The sequence below is a fragment of the Phyllobates terribilis genome, unplaced genomic scaffold (assembly GCF_046119375.1).
Source record: "Phyllobates terribilis strain yellow unplaced genomic scaffold, ASM4611937v1 Scaffold_5__5_contigs__length_657084704, whole genome shotgun sequence".
Lineage (NCBI taxonomy): Eukaryota > Metazoa > Chordata > Amphibia > Anura > Dendrobatidae > Phyllobates > Phyllobates terribilis.
Window position 1 is genome coordinate 547102448 of NW_027362765.1, and position 14739 is coordinate 547117186.

The 14739-nt window shown below is 44.3% G+C and overlaps 2 protein-coding genes across 3 annotated transcripts in view; one reads left to right on the plus strand and one right to left on the minus strand.

Annotated features, from left to right (window-relative positions):
* CDH23 (cadherin related 23) overlaps positions 1 to 14739 on the minus strand; it is a 1802240-nt gene that overhangs the window by 232357 nt on the left and 1555144 nt on the right. The gene's annotated exons all lie outside the window — the stretch shown is intronic.
* VSIR (V-set immunoregulatory receptor) overlaps positions 1 to 14739 on the plus strand; it is a 61718-nt gene that overhangs the window by 24145 nt on the left and 22834 nt on the right. The window contains exon 2 of the mRNA XM_073685851.1: positions 12916 to 13284. Within this exon, the coding sequence (XP_073541952.1) occupies positions 12916 to 13284 (369 nt within the window). The remainder of the gene's footprint in view (positions 1 to 12915; positions 13285 to 14739) is intronic.

Genomic DNA, 14739 nt, shown 5'->3' on the forward strand with positions numbered 1-14739 from the left:
CAGGTTGCAAATTAAAAATAATTTTTTTCTGCATCTAGCTCTGAAAAAATATTTGGGCTTCTAGCGGTGTGTGGGACTTGGTCTATTAGTCCATCTATACTGACCTCCATCAGGTTGCAAATTGAATAAAAAAAATTTCTGCATCTAGCTCTGAAAAAATATTTGGGCTTCTAGCGGTGTGTGGGACTTGGTCTATTAGTCCATCTATACTGACCTCCATCAGGTTGCAAATTAAAAATAATTTTTTTCTGCATCTAGCTCTGAAAAAATATTTGGGCTTCTAGCAGTGTGTGGGACTTGGTCTATTAGTCCATCTATACTGACCTCCATCAGGTTGCAAATTGAATAAAAAAATTTTCTGCATCTAGCTCTGAAAAAATATTTGGGCTTCTAGCGGTGTGTGGGACTTGGTCTATTAGTCCATCTATACTGACCTCCATCAGGTTGCAAATTAAAAATAATTTTTTTCTGCATCTAACCCAGCCAATAGTTTTGGCCTAATACCACAGTTTGGCCACTCAGCTCTGCTCGGTTACCATCCATTGTTTTTTTGTGCAAACAACTCCAGAGTTGTGAATTAGTTAACCACCAAAATGAGTGGAAAAAGGCCTGCTGCTGGTGGAAAGGGGAATAGGCGTGTTGGGAAGGGGAAAAAAGGTTGTGTCCGTGGGGTAGGTGCAGAAGAAAGACCATCTTCCAGCCAAACTAAAATGTCTACTTCTTTTAGCGGACAATGTGATAAGATCCCTTTCTTACGGCCACGCCAATCGCTACAAATTCCAGATGAGGCACAAAAACAGCAGGTGCTTCAACGGATATCAAGTGCTCCTTTAAGTGGGCTCTCCTCCACATCAACTTCAACATCACAAATACTCCAGTCCTCAAAGGTGTCACCCAAATCGCACTTGCTTCCTCACAGCTCCCAAATCTCCAGCTGCCCGTCTGAGTATGAGGTAGAACAGATGGTTGAGTCTGCAGAGCTGTTTACTCATACTATAGCCTGGGAATCAGAGGTCGACTCCAGCGCTTCTGTGAATCCAGACGAGGAAATGATCTGCACTGATGCCCAGAATCTTTATGAGTCGGATCCAGGACCAGACGCAGAAGGTTCTGACCATAATGTAGACCCTCATTCCCAAACTGTAACTCCTGTTGGTGGAGACAATGAGGAAGACGATGATAAGACTCAAATACCTGATTGGAGCGACAACTTTAGTTTTTTGTCAGGGCAGGAACAGGTTGGCTCTGAGGACGACGGGTGTGATAACGCACAGGGTGATGATGATGAGGTCGGAGATCCCACTTACTGTCAACCCACAGTCAGCCAAGAGATGAGGTCAGCAGAGGAGGTGGAGGAAGATGCTAGTGACGACGAGGTCAGGTTGCGCCTTCCTGGACAGAGACGTAGTACTGGAAGCACGTCAACAACTGCATCCTCAAACACAACTCTGCCTCTCACCACAAGTCGTGGTGGCTCTTCAGGTCGCATGGGTGCTAAGCCTTGCATAGCCTGGGCATTTTTTCAGATCGATAAAGATGACCCAACTCGTGTTATCTGTAACATTTGTCAGCAAAAGCTAAGTAGAGGCCAAAAAATACATAGTTTGAGTACTTCATGCATGAACCGCACATGGACATGAAGCATAAGTTGCAGTGGGAAGCTCAGTGTGCTACAATGCGGTCTAGCCGGCCGGGCCAACCACCGTCTGCCATATCTTGTGCATCCGCGGCCTCTTCATCCTCTGTGACTGGGGGGACAGCAGTCACACCTGTTTTGGGGCGCAGACCTGCCACCTCTTTACCCGCAACAGCCAGCGTGATTGGCAGGTCATCATTTTCTTTGGAGGTGGTAACACCAGCTGGTCTTGAGCGCTGTCCGACATCGATAGCACCACCTTTGGATCAAGGCAACCTAACATGTCCGCCTGCATCTTCCTCACAGACCGGCAGTTTGCCGGGGACACCCTTATCAACCCCGTCTAAGCACAATAGCCAGCCCTCGGTCCCTCAGATGTGGACAAGTAAAAGACCATTTCCTCCTAGCCATGAGAAAGCTAAGAGGTTGAATTTCACCATCTGCAAGCTCTTGGCTACAGAAATGCTGCCTTTCCGCCTGGTGGACACAGAGGATTTTCGAGACCTTATGTCCGTCGCAGTGCCCCAGTACCAGATGCCCAGTCGGCACTACTTCTCAAAGAAAGGTGTGCCTGCGCTCCACCAGCATGTCGCACACAACATCACCGCTTCTTTGAGAAACTCTGTGTGTGACAGGGTGCATTTCACCACAGACACTTGGACGAGTAGGCATGGACAGGGGCGTTACATGTCGCTGACTGGGCACTGGGTAACTATGGTGACAGCAGGACAAGGGGCTGCTGTCCAAGTCTTGCCGTCCCCACGAGTTGTGCGTCAATCCTCTTTATGTCATTTTTCCTCCACTGCTTCTGCCTCCTCAACCTCCTCTCGGTCTTCCACCTGCACCCAAAGGCTGTCTGGTCATGCCACAAGCTTTCTAACTGCGCAGAAGGGATCCTGCACACCTCCTTACTATGCTGGCAGTAGGGCTCAACGTCATCAGGCGGTTTTTACATTGAAATGTCTGGGAAATGTGAGTCACACAGCTGAGGAGTTGTGGTCAGCTCTGGAGAACCAATTTCATGAATGGTTGTCTCCACTGGACCTGAAACCAGGGAAGGCCGTGTGCGACAATGCTGCAAACCTGGGTGCGGCCCTTCGCCGGGGCAATGTCACACACGTGCCTTGTATGGCTCACGTGTTGAACCTGGTTGTCCAGCAATTTTTAGCCCACTATCCCAGACTAGATGGCCTTCTGCAGAGGGCATGGTCGCTGTGTGCTCACTTCCGCCGTTCGCATCCCGCAGCTCAGCGACTTACATCTCTACAGAAGTCGTTGGGCCTGCCACTTCACTGGCTAAAATGCGATGTGCCTACCCGGTGGAATTCAACTCTGCACATGTTGCAGCGACTGTGGCAGCACCGACAAGCCCTGGTGCAATACGTTCTGACGTATAGCCTGGGGCAAATCACGCTGGAGGAGTGGTCTCAGATCAGGGACCTATGCACCCTTCTGCACAGTTTTGAAATGGCGACGAAGATGTTTAGTGCTGACGATGCCATTATCAGGATGACTATTCCGGTGATTTACATGCTGGAGCACATGTTAAACAGAATTCGGAGTCAGGTGGTGGCACAAGAGGAGGTGGAGGAAGTAGAGGAGGAGGAGTTGTATGCGGAAGGGCTAACATCTGCAAGGTCCAGACGGTCGGCAGCACCAAGGCGGCAGGCATGTGAGGGTGGGGGAGATGATTTTACCAGGGCGCATGGTAGCAGCCAAACTAGTGAGGAAGGTGCAGGAGCCCAGGAAGAAGTGGAGGACGAACTGATGGAAGACTCATCAGATGAGGGAGACCTTGATCACATTTCTGTTGTGCGAGGTTGGGGGGAGAGGACAGAGGAAGGAAGCATGATTGCTACCTCGCCACCAACACAACAGGGACTTGGTGCTCCTGGATGCGCAACACACATGAGTGCCTTCTTGCTGCACTACCTGCAACATGACCCTCGAATTGTGAGAATTAGAAATAATCCTGACTACTGGGTTGCCACACTGTTAGATCCCCGGTACAAAAGTAAATTTGCAGAAATTATTCCTGCCATAGAAAGGGATGCACGCATGCAGGAGTATCAGCAGAGACTGTTGCAGAATCTTACATGTGCTTTTCCACAAAATACCAGTGGTGCACGTAGTGAATCTCACAGTTCCAACTTGCCAACCGTGGGACCGTCAAGTGTTCAGCACTCAAACCGTAACAGAACCACAGTATCTGCTGGTAACATCAATTTTGCGGAATCATTTCACCACTTTTTTAGCCCATCCTTTGCAAGGCCACAGGAGACAAGAAGTCTGACACATAGTCAACGCCTAGAGACGATGGTACAGGAGTATCTCCAAGTAAACATTGAAGCCACGACTGTGTCACTGGACCCTTGCTCTTTTTGGGCTTCCAATCTGGATAAATGGCCGGAGCTAGCCACTTACGCCTTGGAGATCTTGTCATGCCCCGCAGCCAGCGTTCTGTCTGAACGTGTGTTCAGCGCTGCTGGTGGTGTGCTGACAGATAAGCGCACGCGGCTCTCCACTGATAATGTAGACAGACTCACGTTCATAAAGATGAACAAATCATGGATCCGAAACGACTTTTCTACCCCTGTGTCATCCTGGGGAGAGTAAAAGCTTGATGATTGGTTAAAATCACCCTACCAACCGTTTTAAGCTTTCAAATTACTAATCATGTTTATCTGTATCTTGACTGGAAAATAATTTGGGCTTTGTAGCAGTGTGCAGCACTGATCCTATTAGGCCATCTATAATAAGCTTCACCAGATTTAAAATTAAAAATAATTTTTAGCTGCATCTAGCCCGGAAAATAATTTTGGGGCTCCGAGATGCGCAAGACACATAAGTGCCTTCTTGCTGCACTACCTGCAGCATGACCCTCATATTGTCAGAATTCGAAGTAATCATGACTACTGGGTTGCCACACTCTTAGATCCCCCAAACTTTTCGATCAACCTTTTCATTTTAATAAAGACCAAAAAAATGGTCATTTTTGAAATTATAAGCATTAGCAGGTTGTTAGAAACTGAAATCAAACAGTTTTCAACTCAAAACTTTATTCTAGGTGATGTTACATTTTCACATAGGACCCCTTGTTCGAAAGGAGCTTCTGAACTCTCTCGTCCATTGAATTTGTCAGGTTTTGGATGGTTTCTGCTTCAATTGTTTTGCATGAGGACAGAATACCCTCCCAGAGCTGTTGCTTAGATGTGAACTGCCTCCCGCCATCATAGACACTCCTTTTAATGATGCTCCAAAGGTTCTGAATGGGGTAGAGGTCAGGGGAGCATGGGGGTCACACCATAAGTTTGTCCCCTTTTATGCCCATATCAGCCAGAGATGCAGATGTTTTATGTGCAGCATGAGATGGTGCATTATCATGCAGAAAAATGATCTTGCTGTGAAATACACGGTTCTTCTTCTTGAACCATGGCAGGAAGTGCTGTTTGAGAAAATCCACATACATTATGGAGTTCATCTTTAGCGCCTTCAGGGATCCTAAAGGGGCCGACAATCTCTCTCCCCATGATTCCAGCCCAAAACATTACTCCACCTCCTCCTTGTTGGCGCTGTAGCCGTGTTTGCGTGGGGTGTCCATCAACCAGCCATCCTCCACTCCATTCATCTGGACCATCGAGCGCTGCACGGCACTCATCCGTGAACAAAACAGTTTTGAAATCAGTCTTCATGTAATGTTTGGCCCACTGGAGCCGTTTCTGCTTGTGTGAAGTGGATAGAGGAGGTCGACAGGATGGCATATGCACAGCTGCAAACCTCTGAAGGACCCTGCATCTTGTTGTTCGGGGGACGTTGGAGGCACAAGCAGCTTCAAAAACTTGTCTGCTGCTATGACAAGGCTTTTTTGCCGCTGCTGTTTCAACCTGACGTAATTGCCTGTAGGAAAGAGTCCTCAATTTGCCCTTATCAGCACGCACACGTGTGTACTGTGAATCAGCTACATACTTCTTGATTGCCAAGACACTTCATCCTGATCATCGCACAATGTTGATTGTAGTCATGCCTTGACCTAAACACTCCACAATTTGTTGCTTCTCAGCAGCCGACACATCCTTTTTCTTTCCCATTTTGGCAGAAAATGTAGGCTGCTTAATAATGTGAGAGAGCCTTCTTAAGTAGTCTTGCCTTTCATTGGACACACCTGCCAAACTAATTAGCACAGGTGTCTGCAATTGCTTACAGTGATATAAAGAGCCCTGACACACATCACCATCAATGAGTTTAACTGACAAACAAACAAATTCTTCCCTTATCACTCCTAAACACTTTTTGCATAATAATTTGGAACGCGGTGTACATGTGCTTTTCCACAAAACACCAGTGGTTCACGTAGTGAATCTTACAGTTCTAACTTGCCAACCGTGGTCTGTATGGAATTGTTCAATAAAGGGCCCAAAATTAAGATAACATAGATGGGAGAGGTCTCTATGAATAGGAATTCCTAAGTATTTGATACCCTGTGAGGGCCAGGCAAAGGGAAAGTTGGACTGGATGGAATCCTATATGGATTTAGGGAGGGAGACATCGAGGGCCTCAGACTTCGCTGCATTGATTTTAAAATTTTACCATGTAACAAAGTGATCTATTTCAGCCATAACAGCAGGGATGGATATATGTGATTGAGTGATATATACTAGGACATCATCAGCAAATAGAGAGCACTTGTACTCGGTGCCTCCCACCTCAATCCACCTAATATTGGGGTTATGGCGAATTGATGAGAGCAGGTGCTCCGTCACTAGGATGTATAAGAGAGGGGACAGAGGACATCCCTGCCTTGTCCCATTGGTGATTGTGAAAGGTGATGAAAATGTTCTGACGCACCCTCTGGGCCTTGGGACACCCGGAGCCGGACCCTTTTTGGTGGATGCTGGTGGTTGTAGTCTTCGTGGCGGCGATCCGGTTCCGTGGCTCAGGGCGGTCAAACCAGTGGCGGAACTATTTATGTGGTTTTGATGTTTAAATGTCCGACTACGCCACCCGTGGATTGCGGTCAGAGTGAACCGCCGCTACAGGGCAGACCGCTAAGGCTGGTGTTGTGGGTGCAGCAGAGCGTAGCATAACTCCCCACGGGAGGAGTATAGCCTCAGGGCAGTGTATGCGGAGGATGGGGGTGATGGTGCAGGGCAGCAGCAGTAACGACACGGAGTCAGTGATGCAGTTCAGGGCCTTTACTCACAGTTCTTATTATCCAGACCACGTCTGCAGGTAACGGCTGCCCACGTCGTACTGTGCTCACCAGGTGAGGGGCTCAGACAACTCCCAGATAACTTTGGAGCGCTTCACAGGACCCCCTTTGTGTGTCCTTTGTCTGGCCTTTCTTACCAACACTTCTGTACGGCTGCCTCGGGCCTCCTCTTGGTAAACTTGGCGCCAGTTTCCCTGACCCTATGTGGTGCCTTCCTAGCGGGTGGAGCAAGGGGCTGCGCCACATAAAATGTCAGAGCCTCCGGTTTCTAGCTGAGGGTCGTTTCCTGCCTCCACTAGTTCGGGGACCGGTCTCCCCCTTTGGCCTGACCCCTCCACGCAGGTGGATTCGGGCGTGCGGTGGCGACTCGCCCGTCCGCACCCCTGGGATCCCTTCATTCCTCGTTCCTGGAGCCTTCTCCGCTCCTCTTCCTTCCTTCTCCCTCTTGCAGGCCTGGGCCTCTGTTACTAGGCCCGCCTCCGGAGCAGAGCTCATGCAGAGCCCCTGCTCCCTGCCACTTCTGCTCAGACTTCTCTGCACTGAACTAAGATGGTGCCCACCTTTTATACTCCCTTCTCAATGCACCCAGGAACTGCTTCCTCCCTGCTCCTGCACTGCAGGGTTCCCCTTCCTCAGTGTTCCCTCCCCCCACTCCAGCCAGGGACAGGGACTGTCGTGCCCATCTCAGGGGCATATTGGTCGCCCTGCCCCACGGCAATGTGGTGTAATGCATGCAGGTGTCGGGTCCTGATCCACACTCCATCCTTATCTGAGAGTGAGATATCACACCTCTGGGTGAGGTGCAATACGTCTGTAGCAACCGAGCCCTCGGTGCTACAGTTCCATTTATCTTCAGCCTAGGTGACGTATTGTGATACAGGGCCGTGATTTTGGCTATAAAAGGGTCCACTAGACCCCTACCCCAAGCTTTTTAAGAGAATCATATATGGCGTGCCAGGAGACTCTATGGAATGCTTTCTCAGCATCCAACGAGAGTATCTACTTACAAATTTTTAACTGCATCTAGCCCAGGAAATACTTTGTGCCTAGTAGCAGTGTCTGCTAGTCAGCGGATTATCCCGGCTGTTAAGCAAGCTACACCACCTGTAGTTTGGACACTTAATTTTTTCAAAGGAAATGCTTCGGGACCACGGGATACTTAGTGAAGAGCATCAGGAGGCACCCCAAGGCATAGGGGCTGGGACTGGCACTAGGATGCCTTGCGGTGGACAGCCGAGCTCGATCCTTATAAAAGCTTTTTAACTGCAGCAGCTTTAGTGGACGCTACTGGAGCTGGAATTACGCGGCTGCTGGCATGAGACTTGCCCTCCAATAGATCCTTGTAAATGGATTTAAAGTGTATTCATTCAAATTAGAGGGACAATTTAAATTAAAAAGCTTAGAGCTGCCTCCACCACAGGGGGGCTCTCTCGACCCACCAGCGGACAGGCACCAGTATTGGGAGAGGGGGGCTGGCCGTCAGGGTTCACCGCGGCTCTGGCACAAACCCGGCGACACGGAGGTGGCACGGGCAGGAGCGGACTGGCAGTCTCGGCTTCTCACTTTTTGGATTTTAGAAGGGCATGACATGCCTATATCTGTGTCTCCCCCTCCTTTTACTCCTCCACCTCTTTTCTTTTCGCATGACTATATGTACTTGTCACTTTTCCATGTGTTAGTTGTGTCTTCTGAGCAGTTTGTCAGCTTTTGGACACCTTTGAAGGTGTTTTCTATGTGTTTCTCTGTGTTTTTGTTTGCCTGCCATTGGTTTTAACGGTGTTCGAAGGTGTTCGACGAACAGTTCGGCGAACACACGGGTGTTCGACGAACCGAACCGAACTCGAACACTACGGGGGTGGCTCAACACTAATGATAATCATGCAATGATAATCCGCAGCGGAAATTTCCTCAGCATGTGCACAGCACATGCGGATTATCATTAGGGACCATGGGGCACGTATTACCAAGCGTTTTGTAAGCGTTTTCGCTGCGGAAATTCTGCGGCAAAAACGTTTGAAAAACGCAGAGTGGGCATACCGTCTAAAAGGGCAATTTGATCACATTATTTAGGGGAAAAAGTTTTTTTTTTGTATGAAAAAATAGTGACTATTCTGAACAAAAAAGCTGGATTCAAGTATGAAGTGCAGCCATGAACAAAGGTTATATGGGTTCATACACAATTGCAATTGTAAAAACATCAGGGGGAAGTTGAATTGGTGAGGCATTGTTTACTCATCACATTGGAAAGGCATTGAACTGGTAAGGCATTGTTTACTTAACACATTGGTAGGGCATTGTTTACTTAAAACGTTGGTATGGCATTGACTTGGTCGGGAATTGTTTATTTCACATAATACAAAAATATATATTTTCACATATCAGTAATTTAATTCAACTATACTTGGAGTCAGGAGAAAAAAATACAAAAATAATCGGGTTTCACATCCTGCTGTACCTGCGTTTTCTTCACCAACAATGCTGTAAAAACTGATAGCAGCATTTTTGCAGCATTTTTTCACTTACTAATTGCTTTATATTGGTGATAAAGCGCTGAAAGAATTGACATGCTGCAGTTTTCAAAAACGAAGCAGTTTTTAAATTCTGGCAGGAAAAACAATCGTGTGCATGAGATTTCTGAAAGTGTTTGCTGGTACTGTAAAAAGAAGCTTTTAATTTGCATAAAAAAGCAGCAAAAACGCAATATGTGATCATTGCCTTACAGAGTGTATTAGTTATGGAAACTGTAGAGCTTGCTTGTGATTTCAAACAGCTTTGTACTCCTTTTGTCCTCCCTCTATTTGGAGTTGCGAGTTTACTTTCATCACAGAACAAGAACTCTTGATTTAATTCAGAAAGGTGGGGATGTCGGACATAGGACGCCCACCTCTATGGCCGTTCCTATTGATAGTTAAAGGAAAGGTTCATGCGACCACATTGCAAACATATTTTCTAACCTGTTTTATGGTCATAATTCCCAGACTGGCTGCAGGTCTCGAGATTCTAAAATCTTTTATGCTTATGAGTAACTATGGTATTAGCTTAGGTCACCCATGCCGCTATGCCCTAATTAGCTTGGCATCCTTGGAGAAAGCAGGTGAATAAGCAATACTTATGTCAAGGCAGCCTTTCAGACATGAGATGAAGGATAGAACAGTATTCTGCAGTATGGTATCCCTCTATAAAGGTGTTATATTTTCCAACTAACAAGAATACTATATACTATAACACCTAGAAATGTAGCTATCACATATAATATGTGCAGTTTAGATTGGATCATAGAGCTTAAAATCTGAAAAGAATTCTGTCTTGAAAGAAATTTTATTGCCATTGTGGCCACTGAATAATGCCTCAAACAGTTGGTAATGTGCACAGTATGGTGCTGAGGCCGTCCTTCTCAGCTGATTGTTCTCGATGATTATATGCTTAGATCTAGGGCTCCTTTTTTGTACATATTTGGAGGTCTATGTGAAAGATGACCTCATTTGTGGAGCCTTTTAAATAGCGTTTTTTCCCCTTGTGATAGAGGAAAAAAAATTCAACACTTGTTGAGTGTTAAAAGCAGCAGCAATAAAATGCTTTTATCTCTCCAAACCAGAGACAGCCTTTATAGACTATTTTGCTCAAAGGTCAAAATCTGTAAATAAAATACTTTATTTATGTAGGATAAATCAAATAGTAAATGAATGATGCAGATATTATCAACCTATTCCTAAGTACAGACTTTTGTCTGAACACAGACATGTAAAATAAAAAACAATTTTTTCTGTTTCCCAATCTTTATTAAAAATATAAAATATAAATATTGTAAACAACATATGTACATTAGCCACAATGAATAGACTTGTGCAAATATCCCTTGGGCTACGTTCCCACAATGAGCTTTTGTTGAATTTTTCATGTTGCAGAATATCTGCACCTATCATCTAAACTATGTGAGTTTTCTTCCATTGCATTTTTTAGTGTGTTTTTTTTACATGTGTTTTTTATCACGTTTTTGATGCTGCAGTTTTTGTCTCTTTTTGGTGGGTCATATTTTAAATGAAGCTGCTTTTGTTTTTGAGAAATCCTGGTATATTGCTTTATCAACACTTTAGTGATAGTCATTTTTGGATTACATGCTTTTTTTGATGCTTTTCCATAGTGAAAACGCACTAAAATGCATGTGCATTTTTTTTACCAGCGGATTTTCGTTACGTAATGCAAGTTTATGGGAAAAATTTGCACATAAAACTTCGCCTACTGACAGGAGAAAATGACATTTTGCAGATTTGAAGCACGCATCGCAGATCACTTTACGCTGAGTAAAAAGCTCAGTGGGCAGGACATTTCTATAAATTCCATCTACTTCGCTGAAACTGTGAGACATTGCACTTTTGATGCAATGAAAGTATGCTGCGCCAAAATCTCACCAAAACTCAGAGCCTTAAGTGGATCTGTCAGCTTAACATGCTCCATATGTGCGGCAGCCTATTACAGCTACAGGCACCGTTTCGTCTAAGCCTTTCTGGAAATGATAGTGTTACAGAAAACAGATATATATCTATAATTGAGCTCATTGACTTAGCCTAAACCTGGTTTAATAACTATGTTCACACACGTTGTGTTTTTTTCTGCTGCTAACTTTTCTCTGGCAGGAAAACAGCTGTGTTAAAAACTCAGGTTTTGGTGCGTTTTTTGGTGCGTTTTTGCTGCGTTTTTTTGACCACCCATTACTTCCGATAGGTGAAAAATGCTGCAAAAACGCAGGTGCATTTTCTGCTGCAAAAACGCTGAAAGTAGTGACATGCTCTATTTTCCAAAAACACAACCAAGTCACAAAATAGGCAGCAAAAAAAAAACATGTGTGAACAGAGAATTCTGGTTTCTCATAGACTTTGCTGGTACTGCAAAACGCTGCTGAAAATTTGCATAAAATTCTGCAGCAAAATACCCTGCAAAACCCAGCGTGTGTGAACATAGCCTTACACATCTGTGTTTCTTAGCCTAAAATAGACTGCGATGCTTAGATTGGCCGCGTCTCTTCCAAACCGAACTTGACTGCTTCATAGGCATGTATGAGACTGTTGAGTTTGGTTGTGGAGACCCATGGCCACTCCGCACATTACAATTTCTACGTGGACAATAAAACGTGGATGTGTGAATCCTGCCTTTGGGTGTGTTTACATGTTGCATTTTTCCTGCATTTTTTTTCTCCCATGCATTTTTTGCAAATCTGCAACATGTCAATTCTTTCAGCATTTTCAATGATTGAATGGGGGAAAAACGCATCAAAGACACACTCAAAAATGTTGCAAAAGCGCGTGTATTTTATGCAGTGTTTTTCCTGCCAACAGTCTACTATTTACAGTAGATTTTTCTTCTGCAAATATGACCTTAATCTGCTGAATATGATCAATGAATGAGCAGATGAAGCCACAGTAAAGGCCCTCGTTCACATTAGACTAATGTCGGCGGAACCTCTGATACCGTGTGTTCGGGCAACGCGCTATTGTGTATGGGGGCGCCGCCAACTTATAATTGGGAAAGATATCTGATTTCAGACTGCCAATCGCATTATTCTCTCTGAGATAAGCCACCGGGAGAACACAAGCCCACTCAGCCAAGTGAGTACTCCTGTGTATGAGAGAGGAGAGTTGGCAGAGATAGATGGCTGTCGGTCCAAATGATCAGCCAAAGCAATGTTCTGTCGACAGCCATCTAATGTATATGGCCTTAAGTCAGCCCTGAACACATTCAGATCACTTCAGTTTACATATTACAGATGTGGCAAAAATAGTAAAAGTGCATAATAAGTTTTTTCTAAAAGAAATAAGTATCTTTTTTACATTTTCTATAATCCTATTATTTTTATTTTATTATTATTACCAATAAGATTATATGCAATAACGTTATGATGGTTTATCTTTTATATTTCTGAACTGTCCTTGTTAAGTGTTCTGTTTTAAAACTATATAACTTATTTGTGTAAATCTTTTTGTCACGGTTCATTTGAACTGAAATAATCTTCAGGTGTCTGAGATTCACACATTTCTACAATTTAAACTTTTAATATTCTTTTATTTTCTTCCAGATCAGATAGATGCATACTCATTGTCTGCTCAATACATAAAGTATATTTGTCCAGAAGGACAGAATGTGAGCCTCACATGCACCATCAATGGACACCCGAAGGATCAACATGAACAAGTGGCCATACATTGGAGTCATACTAGAGAAAGAAACCCAAACTGCACGGAGACTAAACATTTGGGGAACGGAACAAACAGTGATTTTCACAAAACACACAATAGAGGCCTCCTACACGGCAAGGTGTTCCACAAAGCTCTTGTGAATGTCTCAGAAGTAAACAGTGGCGGGTACTGCTGTTTTCTGTATGAGATAGGTAACAAACATTATCGACATATATCTCACAGTTACATAGACTTTGAGGTGAAAACAGGTAATGTTTACTTTTGATACATTTTTATATATATTTTATATATTTTATACATTTCGAATTCTGCCATGATATATTATCTAAGATTATCAATAAATACAATCCTCAAACCAGTGTATGCTACTATTCCATTGTAATGCAGATGAGACTTGTACATATAAGTGAGAACTCTAATGTACTAAAAGGGAACACAGACCTTCCATAACTAGTCCTCCTGACTTCACGATATACATGCATGCTCTATTTAGCAGGGCATCTATGTGTTCACATTGGGAAGACAGCTTTGGTGGTTGTCCATCTTCCTTGAGGACAAAGCTTCAGGTATGCTAGAATTCAACCTGCTTGATCCATCACGAAAAAAACGGCTCCTGTGACACTTTGAAGAAATGGCTGTACCACTGTTTTCATGATTTATCCATATTGTCTTGCAAGTGAAGTTGGATGTCACATACTAAGCCTAGTGCAACAAACAGCGTTTACACTAAACAACAGAAGTTGTTTGCATAGCTCTCACACAACTGCTCTCAACTATCATGGTACAGAGCAAAGCAGCAATGGAGGCTCGAAAGGAGGTCTATTCTCTCCAGCATTGAGTTTCACTTTTGTCTTGGACGAAAAAGCTAGAGATTGGTCTGGAAACCACGAGCAATGCCATGAAAAGGCCTTTCCGACAGAATGTCCGACTTCCAGGATTATGGTGTGGCATAATGTATGATAGAAAGACTCCTCCAGTCTTCATTCCGGATACACTAACAGCTCAAAGTTACATTGATTTTTCATTGAACCAGTATTTTGTTTCTCCAAAGTGTTCCAGGAGCCATTTTTTAACATGATAATACTAGGCCTCATTATGCTATTGTTTCTGTTTCAATGTTGAGGTGTGTATATTGCCATTAACCAGAGTAACATGCAGCCGGGAAAATAAGTATTTGATACACTGACAATTTTGTAAGAATCTAAAAATAAAAACCAGAAAATCACGTTGTATGATTTTTACATAATTAATTTGCATTTTATTGCATGAAATAAGTATTTGATACAATAGAAAAACAGAACTTAATATTTGGTACAGAAATCTTTATTTGCAATTACAGAGGTCAGACGTTTCCTCTAGTTCTTTACCATGTTTGTACACACTGCAGCAGAGGCTTTGGCCCACTCCTCCATACAGATCTTTTCTAGATCTTTCAGGTTTCGGGACTGTTACTAAGCAATATTGAGTTTTAGCTCCCTCCAAAGATTTTCGATTGGGTTCACGTCTGGAGATTGGCTAGGCCACTACAGGACCATGAAATGCTTCTTACAGAGCCACTTCTTAGTTGCCCCGACTGCGTGTTTTGGGTAATTGTCATGCTGGAAGACCCAGCCACGATCTGTCTTCAATGCTCTTAATGAGGGAAGAAGGTTGTTGACCAAATTGACGCGATACATGACCCCATCCATCCTTCCTTGAATACA